The sequence below is a fragment of the Myotis yumanensis genome, unplaced genomic scaffold (genome assembly GCF_028538775.1).
Source record: "Myotis yumanensis isolate MYYU_CA2020_CCGP unplaced genomic scaffold, mMyoYum1.0.hap1 SCAF_20, whole genome shotgun sequence".
Classification (NCBI taxonomy): Eukaryota; Metazoa; Chordata; class Mammalia; order Chiroptera; family Vespertilionidae; genus Myotis; species Myotis yumanensis.
In genome coordinates, this window is record NW_027223771.1 from 13,389,537 (window position 1) to 13,413,600 (window position 24,064).

Here is a 24,064-nt window from a genome sequence, read left to right on the forward strand (position 1 = left end):
ACAGGCTGATGCTCTATCCACTGATCCAAACCAGCCAGGACTTAAATGTGTGTGTGTGTGTGTGTGTGTGTGTGTGTGTGTGTGTGTAAATTAGAGGCCTGGTGCATGAATTCGTGCATGGTTGGGATCCTTCGGCCTGGCCAACAATCAGGGCCAAAGAGTGCCATCTCACCTAGTCCAGGGGGAGGGACCATGAAAGGTTGGCTGGCCACAGGAGGTTGGGTGTGGGAGCGTAGTGAAACCCAGGGGCAGCTCCTATGTTTAGCTTTTGTCTCCTGTGGTGTGTGTCATAGCAACTGGTTGACCAGTCATTTGGTCCACTGGTAATTATGGTCATTTAGGCATATATGTGTGTGTGTGTGTGTGTGTGTGTGTATTGATTTTAGACAGAGGAATGAAGAGATAGAGATAGAAACATTAATAATGAGAGAGAATCACTGATTAGCTGCCTCCTGCAAGTCCCCGCCCACACTGGGAATTAAACCACAACGCACGTATGTGCCATGACCAGGAATACAACTGTGACCTGCTCGTACATAAGTTGATGCTCAACCACTCAGACACACCATCTGGGCTATCTTCTTTGGAAATATTTTTCAAATATGTATTTTTATTGTTGATGGTATTACAGATGTCTCCCATTTCCCCTGTGTATATGTTTTTGGGGGGATCTTTTCCAGTTCTCCCCACCCCTCCTCTGGGAGATCTGTCAGTCTGTCCCAGTTAACCGGGCCTCTCGTCCCATCTTCTCCTTCCCCGGAACCACTGGCAGGACTACAACACCTTGTTGCTCATGTTCCCAGGCTGGAAAGCTAGCCCTCTCCTGGGCGGTTTAGAAAACTACACTACCCAGAAAGCAATGCGTCCACGCAGGGCATTTTGGTGCCAGCGCATCCGGTTGGGGCGGGACTTCCGGAGTCCTCTTCCTGGCCGACATTTTGACTTCTTCATGCTGTCCAGTGGCTCAAGGGCTTCAGCGCGCCTATGTCGTGAAAGAGGAGAGGTGGGAGGCCGTATCCGGCGGTGCAGGGTGTGTCTGAGCCTGTTGAGCCGCAGCCTGCGGGATTGGGGCATCCGTGCCTCCCCGACTCCTCTCCGCTCACACAGTTTGACTCCGCGTCACCCCATTGGACCCTCCAGCCTCTGTTCCCGCTGCCGCTCGGGTCCCGCAGCCCAGGTCGCAGCGTCCAGCACAGTGAGTCCTTCGTGGGGGACCCGGGGTGAGATGGGGAGGAGGGCGACGGGCTGCGGGGCCGCCGGGTGAGGCCGTTGGGGGACTGAGCCGGGAGGTGGGGACACCCAGGCCTGGTTTGTGTCTAAAGGCGACAAAGAGGGTGAGAGCCGGTTCCCGGGAGGAGTTTTACTTTCATGCTCAGGGCGACGGGGCTGCGGGTGGTTGTGAACAGCAGAGGGATGAGGCTGAGATGCGGGTCTAAACGTTCCCCAAACGCCCAGAGGAGGAGCCGCCTCCAGGAGAGAGGGCGGCAGTGAGGGCGGGAGGAGGGGCTGTGAACACAGCGACCCGGCAGGAGGCGCCCTGAGGACCAGCCCTGAGGGAAGCGGCATCTCCGCGGCGCTGGACCTCGGGCCTGAGCCCCTGGGTCCTGGGGTGGCTGCCAGGCCCTCCGCAGCCCTTTAGATCCCACAGGTTCCTGCAGGTGAGAGCCGCTGAGGGGACTGGGCTGTGGGGCTATGTCAGGGCCTCACACTATGGTGGCCTCTGAGACAGTGGGGTCCTGGGGCTGTCCAGCCCCTCTTCTCGGGGGACCTTGGACCAGGGGACCTTGAAGGGACACCAAGCCCAGAACCCTAAGTCAAGGGTCAGATGAGTGGCACCTGATTTTTGCAGCCAGTGGAATTGTGTGTGACAGGTCCTTCCACGCATGGGTTCCAGAATGTGCAAAGGCTTGGAGTGAAGACTCAGCTGAATCAGGGACCAGCAGGTGTCCATTTTTAAAAAGTAGGAACTGGAAACAGGGACAGGAATCAAGTGCAGAGGAGCTTTGTGACCACTTGGGTTTCTGTTCTGCTGGTGATGGGGTCATTGGGGTAATTGGTCAGTAGAGCAGATGATCTGTCCCAGGTCTCATTAGACTCCCTGTGACTGCAGCATGATGCACAGTATGGGTGAGAGGACGGTGGTAGAAAGGCTAGAACGGAAGCTGCTGTGATAGTGTTGGTGAGTGTGATGCTAACTGGAGCACAGTGGTGGTTGTGGGTGTGGAAGAAGCAGTTACATTATGGATCAGGGTTTTAGGTGTGGCCACCTGGATTTTCTAATTTTGAGAATTGGAGAGAGGGGTAAGAATCACAGAGGATGTAAAGATTTTATTTTAGCACCTGATGGTAAGAAAGCACCATCAACTGATAGATTTCCATAGGGGGAAAAGTAGTGTTCATGAGGAATATAAAATCTTTTATTTTTTCCTATTAGGGTATGAAATATTTCAGAGATCGGTTCGTGACCATCTGGAACTCTGAGGAGTAGTTCAAGATGACGACTACTTAAAAAAATAGTAAAGACTATGGAGCAGAGAGGAGTTGTAGATCACCTTTTCTTTTATTAATTGGAGGTAGAAGAGTAATTCAAAAAAGGTGAGATTGTGGATGGTGCATATTTCTTTCTTTTAAACTAGTAATTCTTTTTTAAAAATAGTTTATTGATTTTTTTACAGAGAGGAAGGGAGAGGGATAGAGAGTTAGAAACATCAATGAGAAACATTGATCAGCTGCCTCCTGCACACCCTCTACTGGGGATATGCCCACAACCAATGTACATGCCCTTGACCAGAATCGAACCTGGGACCCTTCAGTCCATAGGCTGACGCCCGATCCACTGAGCCAAACCGGTTAGGGCCATATTTCTTTCTTTTCTTTTCCTTTCTTTTTTGAGCAACAGAGAAATTACAGTGAGGAACTGGGCCAAGTGGGATTTGGGCACCGGACTATACAATGCACTCATTGATCCACAATAAAAACCATAACCAGGTGGGTGCTCCGCAAACCAGTTGACTTGACACGGTGGGGCAGCCGCTTTCACAGGCATTCATGCAACCACTAACCATAGGTGACGACCCTGCTACCCCTGGAAATGCTACCCCACCCTTGAAACGGTAAAGGTATGCAGGGAGGCCTACTTGCTACTTCTGTGGAATCAGGGGCAGGGAGAACACTCTATGGACCAAACTAGGTGCGGGAGGGGGGCACCTAGTGGGACACAGGAAAGGAGGCTGTGCATGCCATATGTGCCAACGGCTTCCAACAAAGCATGCCGCCACCATGAGATCATCCATGGGTGACTCCACATAGGCTTCCCCTCCCCTCGGTTCTTCACTTCCAAAAAACATGCGAGGGGTGCGACACAACAAACCAACAATTAAAGAGATGTGGCCCACCCTCACACAGGGTTATGGGTATATGCTTCGGAAATCAAACGCACATTCGACCTAATGCAGCTGAGGCACAGCTTCAATGAGGTGCATGAACTAGGACTGAAAACTGGCTGATGATGACACAACATGGAGTAGCTCAGGGGAGATGGGGTGCACGAGGAAGTGCGCTGTTTACTATTCAAGTGCTCACAAACAGCAACACACAATAGGATCCAACCAACCCAACCCCTCCATTTGGACTCAGGACCCACACTTCGAAAGAAATGCTATCAGCACAAAAATCCATGGGCCCCAAACAATACTCTCCCCGTCTGTGTCTTCTATGTCTCTCTTCTATCCTTGAAATAAAACAATGATATTGAGAGCGCACCCAACCAATACAGTGCGTGTCTGTGTGTGTGTGTCTGCATGTGTGTGTACATGTGTGTGTATGCTCATAGGCACACTAACATGGGAAAGGACACTATTCACTCACAAACAACACTGTGCTCACAGCTCCTATAGGAAACATGTCAGCTCCCCACAAGCACACACTACACAGATACATAGGGGTGAGCACGCATATTCACAGCTTCCCTTCTCTAGAAAGCTGCACCATGAGGGAACCCTGGGGCATGACAAGCACAAGACATGTCATTCCATGCTAGCCAGGTGACTGCAGGAGCACAGGCCCCTCCAAAATAATGCACAGGTCCCTCCATCACAACAGCAACCTCGGTCGTTCGGACATGGCCACCAGGAAAGGCACACAGACCTTTCACTCTTTCAGATGCTCACTTGGTAAAATCCTGCCCCACATACTGTGCTGGGTGGGCTGCATATCTGGCGTTTCGGCCAGACGGGTCATGCTGTGCTGGATGTTCCTCTTCACAGCAAAAACACATCCGCCCAAGGACGCGCTGGGGCACCGCACAGGGAACCTCCAAACAACAACGACCTCCCATGGATAGACAAACGGGAACTTCCACCTTCCATCCATGACTTGCCTACCACTTCCACTGGTCTGCCACGGCCCCTCCAAGAGCTGCCCACACGAGTCCTCAGTGGACAGCGGGTGGGTAGCTTCCCCACGAAGAACACACCACGACACACTGCTCAGGCATTAAACATTGATCCCATCAGCTGCACAACCGGTGGCTCAGCCGGAATACCTACCCATATTTATTTCTTAAACACTCACCAGGATTTCTTGTGACCCTTTGTGTGGTGTGGTGTGTTGCAACCAGTTTGGTTGATTTGCTTATGGGCATGAGTTGGCATCTGTGGGCACGGGGTAGAGGACCATAGGCAGTGGTACTTGAGTACTGAAGGGTGGGAGTGGAGAAGAGACGTCAATGCAGCAGCAGTAGTGGTGGGCTCTGGATAACTGAGGTCTGATGTGGTTTTCAATAGGCGAGGTTGAAGAAAAAAACAAGTTGGGAGGGAGGCCTTCATAGCAGAACTGAAGGCTGTGTTTGGACAATCAGAGTCCGGTTAGTACGTGATACTGTTTGAACTTGGTGTGCATTCTCTGGAAAACACACGCTGAGTAATGACTAAGACCAAGGACATGTCTATGGGAGCTGGGGCTATGGGAGTGCAGGTGTGAGAGGTGTGGGAGTAGGAGTGATGTGGTCTTGGAGAGGGAGTGTGAATTCATGGCCACAGATCCATGATATTGACATAGAGGGAATTAAGGTTGAGTCCATTTCTGGTGATAACTGGATGACACAATATGGGGACTTTTAGGGTAATTCCTGAATAGACGGGTGTTTTGGCACTAGATGCCAGGTCCAGAATTTAGGTGTCATATAGGTGCACACCTGCCTATTGTTGTTGGGCTGATACAGTGATCAATAGGAATGGGATAGCACACATCAGTGTCACCTGGGCTGGAAAATCTCTGCTGGCTTGGGGAAGGGAGAAGGGTAAGAGAGAAATACATACAGAGGAGGTGAGTTAGAATGTTGAAAAGATGGTGATTAGAAAACATCCTCTCCTGATCCGGAGCTTCGAGAACTGGGTGGTGCTGCTCCACGCTGGAGTCACCGCGCCGCCGCGACCATGGTATTCTACTTCACCAGCAGCGTTAACTCATCAGCTTACACTATTTACATGGGAAAGGATAAATATGAAAATGAGGATCTAATAAAGTATGGCTGGCCTGAAGATATTTGGGGGAGAACATAGAAGACATTCCAAAGGACGTATTGATGGACTGTGCCCAACTTGTGAAGGCCAATAGCATTCAAGGCTGCAAGATGAACAACGTTAATGTGGTATATACACCGTGGTCTAACCTGAAGAAAACAGCTGACATGGACGTGGGACAGATAGGCTTTCACAGGCAGAAGGATGTGAAAATTGTGACAGTGGGGAAGAAAGTAAATGAGATCTTGAACTGATTAGAAAAGACCAAAACGGAGCGGTTCCCAGACCTTGCAGCAGAGAAGGAATGCAGAGACCGGGAGGAAAGGAATGAGAAAAAAGCCCAAATTCAGGAAATGAAAAGGAGAGAAAAGGAAGAGATGAAGAAGAAGAGGGAAATGGACGAACTTAGGAGCTATTCATCACTAATGAAAGCTGAGAATATGTCTTCAAATCAGGACGGCAATGATTCAGATGAATTCATGTGAATGGAGAGCTGGACCTTTTAAAGATGTGAATTTAGGGACAGTTGCAGGCATTTTGATGTCATCCATGTTCTGAGTTATGAAAAACAAACCACCTCAGTCTATACAAATATCAACTTGGGAATTTTTTTTAAAAGGTGTTCCTTTTTTTGCTGACAGAAAAGGATCAGATATGTACATATATATATCAGATATAGTTGGACTTGAAAATTAGGAAAGTGAAAATATTTGTGCCTGAACATGTCTTGGTAGCTCACGAAAGTTGGCTGCTCTTTTTCTTGGGATAGACTTTAGAACGAACCAACTCTGAAAAGTATTTCTGGTACTGTGGTTAATCCCTGAAAACAGATGTCTTGAAAAGCTTTTTATATTCTTAAAATAGCTTCATTTCTATTAAGGAGAGTGTATTGGTGAGCAATATATAGGAATGTTCCTCTCACCGTCAAATTCCTGATTAGAAAAAGATGACAGTGAGTTTTAAAGATGATAGTGATATTTTCATTCATGTTCCATTGTGTTGTCTGAGTCAAGTAGCAGAGTTGTCCTCAGCAATCAGCTTGCCCTAGCTTCCACTTTCTGCATCCTCATTGTCTGAGTGAGGGCCTCCTTCTAGGTACCTTCAGACTTAAAGAAATATTTGGTGTTAATCCAGGTTGGCCTTGTGTGGCAGTTTTTACCTGAGCACCAAGTAACCCAGGCCTCAGAGGGTTACAACTTCCAGGCCCTGGAGTCATGTCTCAGCACTGAGGGGAGAAATCGAAGGGTGGCTCTAGGAATCGATGTAGGTTACCTGATTTTTGTCTTGGAATACAGCATAAAGCAAAAGTCCATGTTGTAATTATTTTTTTAAAAAAGAATTAAGCATTTCACTAGCCAGCCAAGTAATTTGTTTATTTAACCTGAAATAATATTTATTTTGAGTTGTAACCCCAGAGTTCAGATTTCTCCATTGTAGACTCAGTAAATTATTATGTAACAGGACTGCTCATTCAAACCACCTGCTTTCCAGTGTGATTCTGAATAGAAGATATATTTTTATTGAAGTGTGTAAGAGAACCCCAGCAGAAAGAAACAAAAGAACAAAGCCTGCAGGCCAGGAGGCATACAGATTCACATTTTAACCACACCCAGAACTGTATGTGTAGCATTCTTATTCTTGTTCTAACCCAGCAGCAGTGACCTCCAACAGATCTATCTGTAATAGCACCTTGGGACTGTGGCTAAAACCAGAAGACTCCAGTGTTTCTATTTATCTCAAGTGGGGTATGGCGATGAACTGGAAAACTCCCGGAGGCATAGTTGGCCAATTTGAGACAGAGTATGGGAGACAATTCCAGAAATTAATTATGTGTGTGTTTGTCTAATGATATTCAGCTTGGAGTTCTGTGATTTAAATATATAATAATAAAGAATATTTTTTTAATTTGGAAAAAAAAAAAAAGAAAACATCCTCTCCTTTTCATGGCACATATGTGTTATCTTTGAAGATGTGACTCTCGGAATGAAGCTGCATGAGAGAAGTGGGATACAAAAAATTATGTGGAAAATGTGGTGGAAGTGTTGGCCTCAGCACCCTAGTATTGGAATCAAAAGGGTGACGAGTGATGCCATGTTTTTCGGGGTCTTGAAGGGAGAAGATGTTGGACAACAAGGATATTGCCCCACAAGACCAGTGTCAAATCACTCACATCTGTGTTTTTGATAAACATTTCTATGTACCCTATGTTGGTGACACCCATTGCATTGACCCTAAATGTGAGGCCCTGAGGTCAGGTATAATTAATCTGGGCATCGGCTCTATTGTTGTGGGAAGACACTGTATCAGTAGGAATATAAGGAGAGAGTGACTCTGATGGGTTCAAGGCCAGCTCTTTTCTGTGATGTGGGAGTGGAGGGAGCAGATGGATATGGAGAGTGGAAAGTATGATGAAATTAAAGCCTAGGAGACAAGCTGATCATGGATTGAACTGTCTCCATTACGACAGGATATGAACTTTGAGGACGTGGCCATTGCCTTCTCTCAGGAGGAGTGGGGGCTCCTTGATGAGGCTAAGAGACTTCTGTGCTACGATGTGATGCTGGAAGTGTTTGCAGTGGTATCATCTGTAGGTAAGACCTTCACATCTCTCCTAGTGTCCTGAAATGATGTCCTCTCTCAATTTGTTTTCCAAATGTAGCTTTCTCTCTCCCACAGCCAGACAATAGGCTAGTTTTCCCAACTTTCCTGAAAATGTTCTGTGCCTTCCAGTGCTGACTTGTGGTGTGTAGCGATCCCTGAGCAAAGGACCCCATAAATAACCCTCAAAGGCATTGCATCAAATAGTGCAGGAAGTGTCCGGGAATCAGGATTGTTGCAGAAAGCTTAATGGGTCCCACCTCAAACTTCCTTTTCCTGTGAAGAGGACTATGTCCACATGCATGGCTTTCACTTCTGACCCCTTTCTCAGCTAAAGACTGTTTGTGACTATGCCAGGTTATGGTCTTTACTTACATGAACTATGGGCAGTTCTTTTTTTTTAAAAAAAGATATTATTAATTTTTTATAGAGAAGAAGGGAGAGGGACAGAGAATTAGAAACATCGATGAGAGAGATCAGTCAGCTGCCTCCTGCACGCCCCCTACTGGTACATGCCCTTGATTGGAATTGAACCCGGGACCCTTCAGTCCGCAGGCCGACACTTTATCCACTGTGCCAAACCGGTTCGGCACCGGCAGTTCTTGTAAGACATTCCTTCCATTGTTTGTGATGTTGTGTTACTTGGATACTATTACATGTTGTGTTGATCAGGGCCAATGCTGGCTGCTCACCTTTGTTGCCTTTCAGTAAAACTCAGAAGATTTGTGTTTTATGTACTTGTGCAGCAGAAGGTGCAGAGAGAATCCTAGTTTTTTTTTCACAGGGTGAACTTACAGGAAGATCTAAGACTCTGGTTCTCAACCTTATGGCTGTTTAAAAACAGTTCCTCATGTTGTGACCCAACCATAAAATTATTTTCATTATATATTCTTAAGTATACTATTGCTGCTGTTATGAATCATAATGTAAATATCTGATATGCATGATGGTCTTAGGTTACCCCTGGGAAAGTGTCATTCGACCGCCAAAGGGATCCAGACCCACAGATTGAGAACTGATGATCTAAGTGGTAGTTGAGCCCGATTGAGGTGCACCTGGAAGAGCTTTGTCCTAAGGGCTCTGTTTAGAGAATAGTAGGAACCTGCTCATGTCCAACAGAGTTTAGGTTGAAATGCCACAGGCAGCAGCTCATTTCTACCTTTTCATTCCCATACTTGACACTTTGCTGACTTCTCTTTTGATCTGTAACGTCCTGGATTTTAGCTACCTTTACCTCTGTGGCCTTTTTGCATCCCCTGTGTACTTGTAAGGCTCTCTGCAGTATTCTGAATTGTTAACCTGCACACGTGTTATGAGATGCACACACGTGCTTACGTAGTCAACACAACCTCCTCATTACTTGAATTTTACTTGGAATAAGATGTAATCAACCTTCTGCACAGCTTGCCCATGTCACCAGCAGACAAGACCAGCTGAACACTTTTAGCAGAAGAATGAGCAGACGATCCAGCTTCTAATCCATGCGGTACTTGCCATGTTTGTTTATATTTTGTTTGGGATATTCCCCGTTTCATGATCTTCAGTAGCACAGAACTTCACAGGAGCATCTTATATATTCTTCCTACAGATATGTTACTCTCAGACAATTGCATGGAATCAACATCTTAAGTACAACACACTTTTGTAAAGGCACTTCTCCCTGTCCACACAGTCGACATTCATTTTGGCACTATTTTTTTGTTTTCAGGTTGTTGGCATAAAACAGATGATGTGGAGGCCTGTTCTGAGCAGAATGCATCCATAGAAGGAGAGTCACAGGTCAGTGCTTCTAAGACAGCACCAACAACCCAGGAGAGCCATCTTTGTGGGAGGTGTTTCTCTGTGTTAAAAGATATTCTGTACCTGACTGAGTCACAAGCAGCAGACTTTGAGCAGAAAGCCTTCTTCAGTGATGCATGTGTGAGAGACTTGTGTTTCAGTGCAAACTCTCACCAGCAACAGAGGGAAGTCAGTGGAGAGAAGCCCTGGAAAGAAGCTATGGACAGGGCCTCATTTGTGAACTGGTGCAGCTTCTACTTACCAGGTCTGCCTTCAACCAGTAGGGAGGTTGGGGAAGACTTCACAGCCATCTCAGAGCTTCTCCAGAATCAGGCCACTCTCAGAACTGAGGAGCCATACAGAGGCAGTGAGATTTCACAGGAATTACTCAATAGAAACAGGCATCAGCAATGGAATAAATATGAAAAAGCTGCCAGCCACACCCAGAACCTTGTTCAAGATCAGGGTGTCTGCTCTGGAGAAGTGAAATATGAGTGCAATATATGTGGGAAAGTTTTCAGATGTATCTTTAAGCTCAATCGACATAGGAGAGTTCACACTGGAGAAAAGTCTTATCAGTGTACTGACCATGGAATGTCCTTCCATCAGTCTTCCCTCACTGAACATTACAGAGTTCATACTGGAGAAAAACCCTACAAATGTATTGAATGTGGACAGTCATTTATACGCAGTTACCACCTTTGTATACATGAGAGAGTTCACACTGGAGAAAAGCCCCATCAATGTAGTGATTGTGGGAAATGCTTCAGTTATAGCTCTTACCTTATTAAACACCACAGAGTTCACACTGGAGAAAAACCTTATGAGTGTATTGAATGTGGGAAGTCATTCAGGCAAATCTCTACTCTCAATAACCATCAGAGAGTTCACACTGGAGAAAAACCATATGAGTGTAGTGAATGTGGGAAGTCATTCAGGCAAATCTCTACTCTCAATAATCATCAGCGAGTTCACACTGGAGAAAAGCCATATGAGTGTAGTGAATGTGGGAAGTCATTCAGGGGTGTCGCTAGTCTCAATAAACATCAGAGAGTTCACACTACAGAAAAGCCCCATCAATGTAGTGATTGTGGAAAATGCTTTATTTATAGCTCTTACCTTATTAAACACCACAGAATTCACACTGGAGAAAAACCTTATGAGTGTATTGAATGTGGGAAGTCATTCAGGCAAATCTCCACTCTCAATAACCATCAGAGAGTTCACACTGGAGAAAAACCATATGAGTGTAGTGAATGTGGGAAGTCATTCAGGCAAATCTCCACTCTCAATAAACATCAGCGAGTTCACACTGGAGAAAAGCCATATGAGTAGTGAATGTGAGAAGTCATTCAAGGATGTCTCTAATCTCAATAAACATCAGGGAGTTCACACTGGAGAAAAGCCATATGAGTGTAGTGAATGTGGGAAGTCATTCAGTCAAACCTCGGCTCTCAAACATCAGAGAGTTCACACTGGAGAAAAACCGTATGAGTGTAGTGAATGTGGGAAGTCATTCAGGCAAATCTCTACTCTTAATGAACATCAGAGAGTTCACAGTGGAGAAAAGCCATAAGAGTATAGTGATTGTAGAAAGTCCTTCAGGCAAAACTGTACTCTCAATAAACATCAGAGAGTTCACACTGAAGAAAAAGCGTATGAGTGAGGTGAATGTGGGAAGTCATTCAGGGAAACCTCTGCTCTCAATAAACATCAGACAGTTCACACTGGAGAAAAGCCATATGAGTGTAGTGATTGTGGAAAGTCCTTTAGCAGAAGCTCTGCTCTCATTAGACACAACCGAATACACACCAGAAAGGCACCTCATGAGTTTATTGAATGTGGGAAATCTTTTTTCTACAAATCTTTCCTCGTTCAACACTTGAAAGTACACACTGTAGAAAAGCTTTAAATGTGCAGGGAATATTTTATCTTTCTCACTCCGAATACCAATACCAATGGAGAAACTTTTACACTCATTTACCTGAACAGGAATCCCTTTTTTCAGAACATACACTCTGCTAGATAAATTCCTTATAAGTTTAACATACAATAGAGGTTTTCAGAAACTGCATTGCACCTGCTAACCCACTCAGTCCTACTACCTGATTGATGTCACTGCAAGTATTTGTGGGGAAACCATTTCACTCCTACCACCTAGCTCACCTTTAGAGTGTGCATCACTCACAACCTCTGCAGACTCTGGGGTTGTGCTTGAGAATATCATGAATATTCCAAGCTTCTGGTGGATCTTCACTTCTTTCTGTCTGACTAGAGAATTTATCTGACCCAGGTTTTGTCAAAAGCCCCCTACCTCAGCTAAGAAGTGCTACCTCTTCAGGGACATTGTGGTTCTCACTTTATGCTGTGGGGAATTGTTTCAGGTTCCAATTCACCATCCTGCAAACCTCTTGCTGTCCTTTGCTCTGGTTTATGATCTTTATGTAAAGGTGTTTTTTCTTTGGTACCTTTAATTTTTTTGGTTGTATTCTTTCCCTGGGATGATTGACAGGAAAGTAGTGATCTGTCAGCATGGAGAGTTGAAGAGAGATGGTGGGTCCCAAATTTTCTGTGCTTTTGAAGGCACTGCTTGATGGCAGAAAATCACTCTTTGTTCAGTTTTGGCTGATTTTGTATTGCCGACCAAGGCCTTGAGAGAAAGTGTGCTTGACTTTGTGGTTCTAATTAGCTGTCTGGTGTCTCTTTTATCGTAGAGGCCATTGGTCACCCTGAATAGGCAGTGTATATCGTGCTCTGTGAACAATCTAATAAAAGAGAAACATGGTAATTAGCATACGACCGCTACCCTTCCCATTGGTTAATTAGCAAGATATGCAAATTAATCACCAGCCAAGATGGCGGTTAACTGCCAATAAAGATGGCGGTTAATTTGCATATGTAGGCACAATGCAGGGAGGCAAAAGGGAAAGCACGGAAGAAGCCCCCTGTCACTGACAGTGATCGGAAACCCAAGGGGGAGCTAAGAGCCAGGGGGCAGGGCAAAGGCGGCCCCAGGGCCGCCTTTGCCCTGCCCCCCAGCCATGATCGGAGAATCCTGCGCCTTTGCCACACTGGCCAGTGATAGCGGGAAGTAGGGGTGGAGTCAGCGATGGGAGCTGGGCAGGGGCGGAGCCCGCGATCCCAGGGTGGCTGTAGCTCCGGGTCCTGCTGCCCGGAGCCCACGATCGGGGGGGGGGGGGGGGGGGGGGGCGGCTGCAGCTGGGGGGGGTCCCCTGCCCGGGCCTAACGCCTCGGCCAGAGGCGTAAGGCCCGGTTAGGGGCGGAGCCCACAATCGGGGGGCGGCTGCGGCTGCGGGTCCCCTGCCCAGGCCTAACGCCTCGGCCAGAGGCATTAGGCCTGGGCAGGAGGGGTGCCAGCGATCACGGGGAGCAGGGGCTGAGTCTCTGATGGTGGGAGCTTGGGGTCCCCTGCCCAGGCCTAATGCCTTGGCCACAAACGTTAGGTCTGGGAAGGGGTGGAGCAGGAGGTCCCTCGGAGAGCTGTGGGTCCCCTGCCCAGGCCTAATGCCTGGGTGAGAGGCATTAGGGCGGAGCCGTCAATCACAGGGAGCAGGGGCCGAGTTGGCGATGGTGGGGTCCTGGGGGTCCCTTGCCCAGGCCTAATGCCTTGGCCAGAGGTGTTAGGACTGAGCATGGGCAGAGCCAGCGATCGTGAGCAGGGGCGGCGTGGGCGATTGTAGGGAGCTGGGGGTCCCCTGCCCACCCTGATCCGGGACACCCTTCAGGGCAAACCAGCTGGCTCCCACCCGTGCACCAGGCTTCTATCCTATATAATAAAAGGGTAATGTGCACATGCAATTATTTTTTCCAAATGTATTTTATTGATTTTTTACAGAGAGGAAGGGAGAGGGATAGAGAGTTAGAAACATCGATGAGAGCGAAACTTCGATCAGCTGCCTCCTGCACACCCCCTACTGGGGATGTGTACGCAACCAGAGTACGTGCCCTTGACGAGAATTGAACTTGGGACCCTTCAGTCCGCAGGCCGACGTTCTATCCACTGAGCCAAACCTGTTAGGGCGGTAATGTGCAAATTGACCCTAACAGCAGAACGACTGGGAATGACTGGTCACTATGACACACACTGACCACCGGGGGCAGGTGCTCAATACATCACAGCAGCGATGGTGGGAGCCTCTCCTGCCTCCTCAGCAGCTCTGTGGATGTTCAACTGCAGCTTTGCCCCGCTGGCAAGTGGACATCCCCCAAGGGATGTATCACTGCCAGCTTAGGCACAATCCCCCGGGGAGCAGGCCTAAGCCAGCAGGTGGACATCCCCCGAGGGGTCCCAGACTGCGAGAGGGCACAGGCTGGGCTGAGGGACCCCCGAGTGCACAAATTTTTGTGCACCTGGCCTCTAGTATGAATTATATTCTCTGTTCACAGTATCTATTACTTAAGTGTCAGCAATGTTTAGGGGAACTGCTGTCCACGTGCTGTAAAGAGGCCATGTTTCATGTTGTATGAGATTTCATAGGCCGGTGTCATTTGTTGTAAGACTCTGAGGTGGAATTAGTATCTACACTAATAAAAGACAAACATGCAAATTGCCATACCTGTGCTAGCCTTAAGCCAAACCCACCAGCCAATCAGAGCGGCTATATGCAAATTACTCCAACAAAGATGGCGGTTAATTTGCAGATACCAGCTGGGAGCAAAGAATGAAGACAACATGGAAGCGAAGCGCTACAGAAGTGAGCAAAGTAGAGGCGGCGGAGACAGGAATGAAGCCAAGACTGTGGAGGCAGGAGTTGGGAGGGGAAACCCAGCCACAGCAGGTGGGAGTGGAAGGGGTAACCCAGCCTGATAGGCTGGGAGCGGGAGGGCAAACCCAGCAACAGCGGCTGGGAGCTGGAGAGGAAACACAGCTTGAGCGGTGGGAGCAGGAGGGGAAGCCCATCTCAGTGGGTTTTCCTCCCTTCTCTGCTTCATACCAGCTGCAGAAAGCCCTATAGCTCGCAGGAATTTTCCTGCAACAGGCCTCTAGTTGGGACATAAACACTGTTTCCATAGTCATGGGAGACACTGCAGTTAAACTAGATGAAAAGTGCCTCTTCTGGACATAAATCCAAAATTACCCTGGGGCCTGTGGCTTGTATGATATTTGTGACATTCTGAGGACCCCCATAGCTATTTCCTTTAGCTGAAGTCACTGGCAGAGAAAATAATCTAATGGTTTTGTGGATTCCCCTGGTCCCTCTATGGTGTTCACCTCAAGGTTGCTGCTCAACAGGCAAGACCTCAAATCTAGAGGAAGCATAATGGTGTATTCAGTCCCAGGATGTGTCTTTTATAACCAGTCAGTATTCCTGTTGATTCCAAAGGCAATAGTCTTCACTACTTGCCAACATTTGCTGCCACTGAGGCAAGGGTGTTCCCCCCAGAAAATGAGAACTGACATGCAACAAAGTACACCTTTCTCATGTGTGCGATTTGGTGAGCCCTGACATAGAGATAAAGCTCTGAAACCAACATATGGGAAATAAACCCACCTGTAACTCATACCCAGGGTGGGGCACTAATGGGCTCACAGATTTAAGTTCAAAAAACACAGAGATTATTCTTTTAAAAATATCTTAGAAAATACTTTTATTCTTTTTTGGGGGGGAGGGAGAGTGAAGCAAGGGGAATAGAGATATAAACATAGATCTGCTGAACTCCTTCACATCCCCTACTGGGGATCCATTTGGGGATGTGCGCTGACCTGGAATCAAACCAGAGACCTTTCAGTGAATGGGATAATACCTAACCAGCTGAGGACACTGGATGAGGCAAAGTTTATTCCTGTATTATTGTTATTAATTAATGTATTATTTTCCATAGCAACAACTCTAAACCTACTTTTTGCCTCATCCTATATTTTCCTAATACCCTGTTATCTCTCTTTCTGCACTTCTTGGCCCTCCATGCAGTCATGGATTTTTCTTTTTTCTTTTTTTTCTTTTTTACAATAGAATCATTCATATTGTTCATAATTTTATAGGCACTATTTGATGTGTTCTTTTTTTTACAAATTCTGGTTTCCTCCATGCTATGCTGTTATTTTGAGATTCAACACAAATGCTTATGTGAAAAATTTATTTAATTCTGAATAGTACTGTGTTCTGTTAATAATCACTTTATCTATTGATCTGTCTATGTTTTTTCTTATTTCCTGGTTTTGGGTATTATAAATAAATATCCTGGGACTATTTGCATTCAGTTCTCTATATAGACATATGTTTTACTTATCAAAATGTTGTGTAGATAGATTAATGTTTTACATTTAAGATATGCGGAACTGTGAGCCAATATGGTCATTCCCTTTGCCTTCCCTCTAACGCACAGTATATAAAAATTCCAATTTTTCTGCTACCCTGCCAGGACATACAATGGTTAACCTTTTCAAACAGTAACCCTGGGAAATGCATATATTGGTAACTCACTTTTGTTGTAATTCCATCTACCTAAGAATTTTTTTTTTTCAGTATCCTGATGTTTTTATTACAAAACAAGCCACAAAACAGTTTTAGAAAATTAACTTTTTGCTACATACCAATTCAGAGAGCACATAACATGAGAAGCACAACCGTTTCCATGCACTCAGCTCAGTAGTTACAGCGAGTGCATTTCACAGCTGCAACATACTGGTTCAAAACACAGAATCATGCCACACCTTCCTAAGCAGTGGGGAAAGGAATCAAACAGTTCAAACTCTGCCTAGATGAGTGATGGTAATTGACTGCTGCAGGCAACACGCAGAGAGAAAGGGAATGGGTAGAAATGATTTAATAAATGTAACCATTTCTGACATGTTCAAAGTTTATCAATGAAGCTGATTTGGGAAACTCCATTACCAAAATACTGTTACCTCCATATGCTTGTTTATTTAGTTGTCAGTGCAAATAGACATCAAATCCCACTGCTCCAGTACTGAGCCTGCTATTTATTTACTGGGTCCTTTTAGCCTATGTCAGAGCAGTTATACTCAAAAAAAGTGGGGGAAAAAAAGCAACTTGTAAGTGAACTACAAAACTGGACCTTAAATCTACTTTCTCTTGGGAATCTTCCAGCGTCCTACCCAGAAACAGATGTGTAATTCCAACATTTTGACCAGAGGTCACTCTACTTAATGTATGTTTATGTTGTCTCACAGTATGCAAAAAGCCCAATTCTGTTTACCATCAACTGACTTAAGAGAGCAAATCCATAAGCTTTCAAAAGCAGTGGTGAATAGTTCAGCTCTAGGGAAGACCACCTGAAGTAGTTACATATAGAGTGAGTCAAGACGCCGCCAAATGTCTTATAAAAACAGCACAACTCAGAAGTTTTTATTCCACGAAGAAAATGCAGTACCTTTTTTAGTTCCTTTTATTTTATTTTTTAAAACTCAGTTTTATTCCAGAGCCTATGCATTTAACTACTAACCTATAGTGCATCCCTACCCTATTTTTTGCTTTGCTTCCATTTTATACATTTAAAACTAATTGCTTTTGTCGTACATATACCACCTTTGGCTCACATGTGTAGTGACATTAAAAGGCTGTACTGTGAAATTGGCCAGAAGGTAAGAAATATGGACACAAATGGAATTCTGAAATAAGGTTTGAGAATGAGAATGCTTTCAGGCTTCACTGAAGATAATTATGTTTACCTAGTGTTGGAGCTACATTAATATGTTCGAACATGGAATTTCTAAGAAATTGCCAACTGGAGTCCCTGTTTTCCCCCATCATGATAATATAATTTGGATTTATAAGCATGTGCAATTTAACACATTCTCAAAAAAGACTAATGAATAAGAAACATATCAGCTTATTATAATGGCCAATTAATGTAGCAGTAGTATTCTAGCAGAGAGTTTAATTTAAAAGAGAGAGAGAAATGGATAGATTTTTACAATTTACACACCAAAAGGTGACACCTTTCCATGAGCTAGGGAATGTTTAAAGAGACCTCAAAAGTCTCTAAATTATTTCCATTCATTCAGTATGACTTATTGTGCACTTATTAGCCAAATAATTTTCTTGAGGAAAACTGAAAAATGAAACCAGAGACAAAGAGCTTTAAGAATTTGGAATGACTTTTAGAAGTAGACTACTTGAAGTATGTTGTAACCTCCACCACTCACAAATAAATAATTCCCAAACCAAGGGTTTCTAAGGACAAAAGTGTATAAGAGTCTGGAGAGAGAGAGAGAGAGAGAGTGAGAGAGAGAGAGAGAGAGACTGACCCAGTAGTAGATTTTCTTTTTATACCAGGACCACTATGCCAAGCAATTTAAGTGAAGTATAGCTCCAACACAGTGCAGTCAAGAATAGTTCTCAACATGACATGGACTTCAAGGAAAGAATGGCTCCTGAAAGAAACATAACATTTTGAAGCAGGGGGTCCCGCGGGGGTGAGGCCGAACGGAGTCCTAACGAAGCATGCCCGACTCCGGGGACGGTTCAGTGATGCAGATCCAAGTTTATTGTGTGAGTGCAGCAGTATATATAACATTCCAGACCAATCAGAAGTTTACAACATCCATAGGGCAACCAATAGTAGGAAAGATCAGGGTACTATGTAGGGGCTCTAGGAGGTCAGCTCAGGTGGGCAATGCCACTTCCTGGTGTGCCGAGGAAGCTTGTGCAGGTGGAGTGTGCTCACGCCATTGCATCTGCCGCAGCACTGAGATAAATCTCCTGAGCTCTTCCCACAACATTTCCCTCAAGTTCCTAAGGATTTTCTGATCACATCTTTTCACCTCTGCATTAGATGTGGACATAAGCAGGGAAAGGGATTTACTTAGGTAAAAATACTTCTCTTAGTCTCTTCCACAAGTCATTAATTTTATAATTTAAAGATATAATTAACTGACCTAGCTGATAACAGTTATAGACAGAAATGAGTTACCTTGTCTTTTCCTTTAGGGAACCCTGAGCAGTTCACCATATAAGTTGGATAGACAAATCCTTCCAGGGACCCCAGAAATAGTTTTTTGTTTTGTTTTTTGTTTTTTTGCCAAATGGAAGAAGGCACACCCTGAAATTTGGGTGGGAAATGCAATCTATGCTTTTCTACCTGGGACATCTCTAGTCAGCAATGCATAGCCTCTAAATCAGTGTTTCTATGCAGTTTCTATTTTATTAAAAATATAAATATCTATCAAGATTATCTTTCTATCTCTCTGCTCTTAAGTACACAGAACACCTCATCAGATTACAAGGTCAGATCATGCAAGAACATAAGGCTTCTTTCAAAGGACAACACAAACAATAAAAAGAAAGCAAATATGCCAGGGCACACAATATTACAGCGCTTACACTTAGACTACTGTTGGGCCATGAAAAACGAGCTGTGAGGCAGGATTCAAGATAATGTCTGTGCGAAAACAGACCTTTCCTTCTGTTTGGAAAATATGGATTAAGAAAACTTAGCTGGATGAACTCTAATCCATCTCTTCCCAGCATCTGCTTCACAGCAAATCTAAGACTCTAAAATAGAGATCTGATCTATCACACAGTGAATTATCATACAAGTGTCAACTCCCCACACATTCCACCTAACACCGTATCAAGGGAAATGTCTGTTCTGTTCTCAACAGTCATAACATTTAACACTTGGCAGATGGATATTACTCATGTCCCATCTTTTGACAAACTTCGCTATGTGCATGTTTGTATTGATACCTTTTCTCATGTTATCCTTGCTTCTGCACGTACAGGAGAAGCCTTTAAAGATGTAAGTCAACATTTATTCCAATGTTTTTCCTACCTAGGAATACCAAGGGCACTTAAAACAGACAATGGGCCTGCCTATACCTCTAGAGCTTTTAAAAACTTATGCTCTACATTTGGCATCGCACATACTACAGGAATACCCTACAATCCTCAAGGCCAAGCAATAGTAGAAAGGGCTCACCAAACTTTAAAAACACAAATTAAAAAATTACAAGAAAATGAGTTTAAATATTCCTCTCCTCATCATGTTCTACAACATACTCTATTTGTAATTAATATACTAAATGTAGATTCTGAGGGAAATTCCCCGATGTACAGGCATTGGAACCCTGATCTAACTAAACCTAAAGTCCTCTTCAAATGGAGAGACTTGCTTACAGGAGCCTGGAAGGGACCTGATGTACTTTTAATCCGGGGGAGAGGATATGCTTGTATATTTCCACAGGACGCAGACTCACCTGTGTGGATTCCAGATCGTCTAGTCCGACCTTATGTCTCACCACGCTAGCACGCCTGACCAGTGCCCGTCTGCAGCTTATGTGCAGCCCTGAGCTGGAACAATCTGTCATTGGGAGGATCACATGTGCCTCCTTTTTGTCTTTCCACATGTCCCAGCTTTGCCCCACGTTGGACCCCAGCAAACACTGATAAACCCATCCTTGGGGCTGGACCCAGAAACCAAGTGGGCAGGTCTGTCACTCACACCGACAGTATTTGGGGTCAAAGAACATCTACATGAGAACAGAGTCGTTCCCAAAATTGACTGATGTATTGGATGAATCATTCCCCATTCCTTACAAGAGGTCCCTATTTCGTTCTCTATGGGGATCTGCCCTGATGGATTAGCCCCCAGATTTTAACACCTCCCCTTAGAATGGGTCCCAGTGAAGCCGAGCCTGGGTCTCCACCTCTCCTCTCTCTGTTTAGGTGGGTTAGTTTCCACCCTTCTACTTCACAGTCACACTTCAGCCAATACAGAGGAATAGGATAAAGCCAGATGACTGGCCTAAGATTCTGTGTCTGTCCTGAAAACAAAGGGAAGGAACTAAAACTAGGACAAGGAAGTAAAACTTGGTTAGGGACGAAATTGGACTTCCAACCTTCTCTCATCAGGACGACCTTTCAATAGTCGAACAAGAGGCAACCTGATCTCCATTGAGCGTAACCTAGTGATTTTCCCAAATTAAACACCACATGGATATTTCTTTTTTTTTTTTTTTTTTTTTAAATATATTTTATTGATTTTTTACAGAGAGGAAGAGAGAGAGACAGAGAGTTAGAAACATCGATGAGAGAGAATCATCGACCAGCCGCCTCCTGCACATCTCCCACTGGAGATGTGCCCGCAACCCAGGCACATGCCCTTGACCGGAATCGAACCTGGGACCCTCCAGTCCGCAGGCCGACGCTCTATCCACTGAGCCAAACCGGTTTCGGCAGGATATTTCTTTTTAAAAAGCCAGCTGGATGGGCCCCTCCCATAGAGCATCCAAAGGAATATGAGCGGCATAAAGGCCTCTGACTATCCTCCAACAGATAGAAAAACAGAGTCATGGCCTCCTTTGCTTGAGTCCTCCCCGTCCCTCCCTCCCTGGGCGCTATGCCTCATCACACATCAGAAGTCTGTATGTTCTCATCATCAAGGTTGAACATAAATGGCTTCTCCTTGGGTTGCTGGGGCTCCGATTGGTGCCTTATCCGGGAGCTGGGCAATGCCCCGGAAGTATTGCTCTCCCCAAGTCAAGACGTGAACAGAGTCCTCAAGAGTCTCTTCAGATGGATGTAGCTTTTCCCCAGCCTGGGGGACAGGTGTCCAGGGCTGCCAGGAGGAGGCCACCGAGGGGGCTTCGCAGAGGGCTTTCTTCTCTTCCACAGGTGGCCGTCCTCTGCAGAAGACAGAGTTGGGCCCACCCGACAGGTTGGAGCTTCCAGAGCGAGTCAAAGAAATGGACCGAGAAAAGGACATTTCTCTGGGGTGGCACTTGAGGGCCTGGACAGCTGCCCTGATCTCTTTAATCCAGCTGTGCATGTCTTCTGGACTGTCCGCCTCTACACAGAAGGTCCTGGAGCTTGTGATGATTTCAAACAGGTTGTCCCGCATTAAGAGATCCCCAGATTTGACCAGACACTCACGGGTCTTGAGGACATCCTTGAGAAATATCGTGCGCAGTGCTTCTCGGTTCTGCTCACACATGAAGTAGCAGATGCTGAAGTCATCAAGCGCAAAGAAGTGACGTTTCCAGCTCTTCCGCACATTCCCTTGCTTCACGCAGTAGCCGCTCTTGATGAAGGGGTGGCCAGTGGGTACCCGGCAGCCCGTCGTGGGAATGTAACTCTGAGACCTTCGAAGGATGGTGTGGGACCCTGGCTCACCCCCTTCCTGCCCGTCCCCACCATTCTGGTTGATGGGCGTGTGGACCACCACCCCTCCGATGATCCCTGTCTTGTAGGCCACCTGCGGCTTCTTCTCCAGGGCCGGAGGAGCTGCTGGGCTTTTGAGCACTTCTGTCGTCAGAGGCAGGTTCCCAGCTTTGGGTACAGTGATTTTGCTGGCTCGGTTCAGAGCTTCAACCCAGTCCTTCAGATCTTTCTGGTCATTGGCTTGAAGGAAATACCTCTGAGAGAGGGCATTGATGACAAAGCAAAATGGAATCTTTGGTTTCTGCTTTGGGGTGGCTATGCTCACCTTCGAGATGTAGGTCAGCTGCAAAGATCCAACAGCTCCTGCCCCAATTGCCAGGTTCTGGGGGTTGTCCATGTACCAGAGAAGGTAGTGGGCCTGGGTGTCCAGAATGAAGTACCTCCGCAGAAACTTGCCACTGTTCTCATTCTCCTCGATGGCCAGAAACCCACAGATTCGGTTCTGCCGATCCACAGAAGGCATTCCTGGGCTCTGCTCACATCACCCCCGCCGCGCAGGGGCCGGGCTCGGGCAGGGTGCGGGGTTACATCGGGGTGCGACGCGCCCCTCCGGCCCGCAGGGCCAGCCCTCTTCTGAGGTTTCTTTATCTCGCCACCAAACTCTCGGTGCCTCTGGCTCCTCTCGCTCTGGTCCCCCCACCCCGCCCCCTCCTTCTCTCTTGTCTCTCAGCTCTTTTTTCCGGGTTAATTACGTTTCTAATTAAAGCAAAACGCAGCCCCGGATGTGAGTACAATGCTCCGCCGAGCCCGCAGGGGGAGGAGAGGCTACCTAAGAATTTTTTAAGGTGAACATTTTTTCATACATTTCTTTGCACTGTCTTTATCTGCTTTGTTAAAATGTCTGCTGGTAATCCTTTTCAAATTGTTTCAATAAATTTATTATTTTAACTGAAAGAGGACTGTGAGGATGTAAGACATGTGCTTAAATTTCCCTCATTCCTCAGTGACTCAAGTGCCTCTTTGCCATATGGAACCATCGGTTTTGAATCCGGGAAGGAAAATTGTTTTGTTTTGTTTTTTTTAAATATATTTTATTGATTTTTTACAGAGAGGAAGGGTGAGGGATAGAGAGTTAGAAACATCGATGAGAGAGAAACATCGATCAGCTGCCTCCTGCACATCTACTGGGGATGTGCCCGCAACCCAGGTACATGCTCTTGACCGGAATCGAACCTGGGACCTTTCAGTCCGCAGGCCGACGCTCTACCCACTGAGCCAAACCGGTTTCGGCAAGGAAAATTGTTTTACTCAGTTTTAATGCTATGTACAACTGAAGTCAACTCATACCATATGCTTATACATTTAATCTGCATTGTTAACGTTCAGAGCCGCTCTTATTTAAGTCTAAGCATTCAGTAATACATTAAGTGATATGGAGGTTTATATTATTTGTCTATTTCCTGGTTAAATACTCTCATCGTGGTCAGTTTTAAAATGCCAAAATGATAGCACTGATAATGGACATGATATGATATTTCAGTAGCACATCATTGTATTTTATTCCCAACACATTGATACAATAGCAAAAAATATGCTTCTGAACTTTCCTAGTAACACAGTAAAATTATTGGGATCCCCAGGTTTTAAACCGTTCTTAAAATTCGATTTAAGTACAACTGATTTAAATCATACATTCAAAAAAATATTTTAATTGATTTCAGGGAAGAACGGGGAGGAAGAGAGAGAAACATCAATGATGAGAGAGAATCACTGGTAGGCTGCATCCTGTACCTTCATTCTCCCTGGGAAATGAGCCTGCAATCCATTTATGTGCCCTTAAACCATGGCCTTCTGGTTCATAGGTCAGTGATCAACCAATGAGACACACCAGTTGGGCTAGAGTATTTTAAAAAATTTTCAATATATATAACTTTTATTATTTTTTTAAAATATATTTTATTGATTTTTTAGAGAGAGGAAGTCAAGGGATAAAGAGTTCGAAACGTCGATTGATCAGTTGCCTCCTGCACAACCCTCCTGGGGATGTGCTCCCAACCAACATACATGCCCTTGACCTGA

The 24,064-nt window shown here is 45.5% G+C and overlaps 1 protein-coding gene, 1 long non-coding RNA gene and 2 pseudogenes across 2 annotated transcripts; 3 read left to right on the plus strand and 1 right to left on the minus strand.

Moving 5' to 3' along the window:
• Positions 1 to 938: 938 nt before the first annotated feature.
• LOC138998341 (uncharacterized) lies at positions 939 to 16,061 on the plus strand. The gene is made up of 5 exons (XR_011469140.1): positions 939 to 1,195; positions 2,435 to 2,595; positions 7,990 to 8,113; positions 9,829 to 9,899; positions 14,562 to 16,061. It is a non-coding gene; the product is annotated as an uncharacterized lncRNA (long non-coding RNA).
• LOC138998272 (coiled-coil domain-containing protein 25 pseudogene) lies at positions 5,408 to 6,375 on the plus strand (annotated as a pseudogene).
• On the plus strand, positions 9,914 to 12,373 carry LOC138998340 (zinc finger protein 211-like). Its single transcript, XM_070400412.1, has one exon. It carries the CDS (start codon positions 10,119 to 10,121, stop codon positions 11,232 to 11,234), a length of 1,116 nt encoding a protein of 371 aa, XP_070256513.1. The 5' UTR covers positions 9,914 to 10,118; the 3' UTR covers positions 11,235 to 12,373.
• A 5,171-nt stretch (positions 16,062 to 21,232) lies between the features above and the next one.
• On the minus strand, positions 21,233 to 22,563 carry LOC138998339 (pleckstrin homology domain-containing family A member 2 pseudogene; annotated as a pseudogene).
• Positions 22,564 to 24,064: the final 1,501 nt, after the last annotated feature.

Coding starts and splice junctions, on each gene's coding strand:
- LOC138998340 (XM_070400412.1), top strand. CDS start 10,119: ATGGACAGGGCCTCATTTGTGAACTGGTGCAGCTTCTACTTACCAGGT.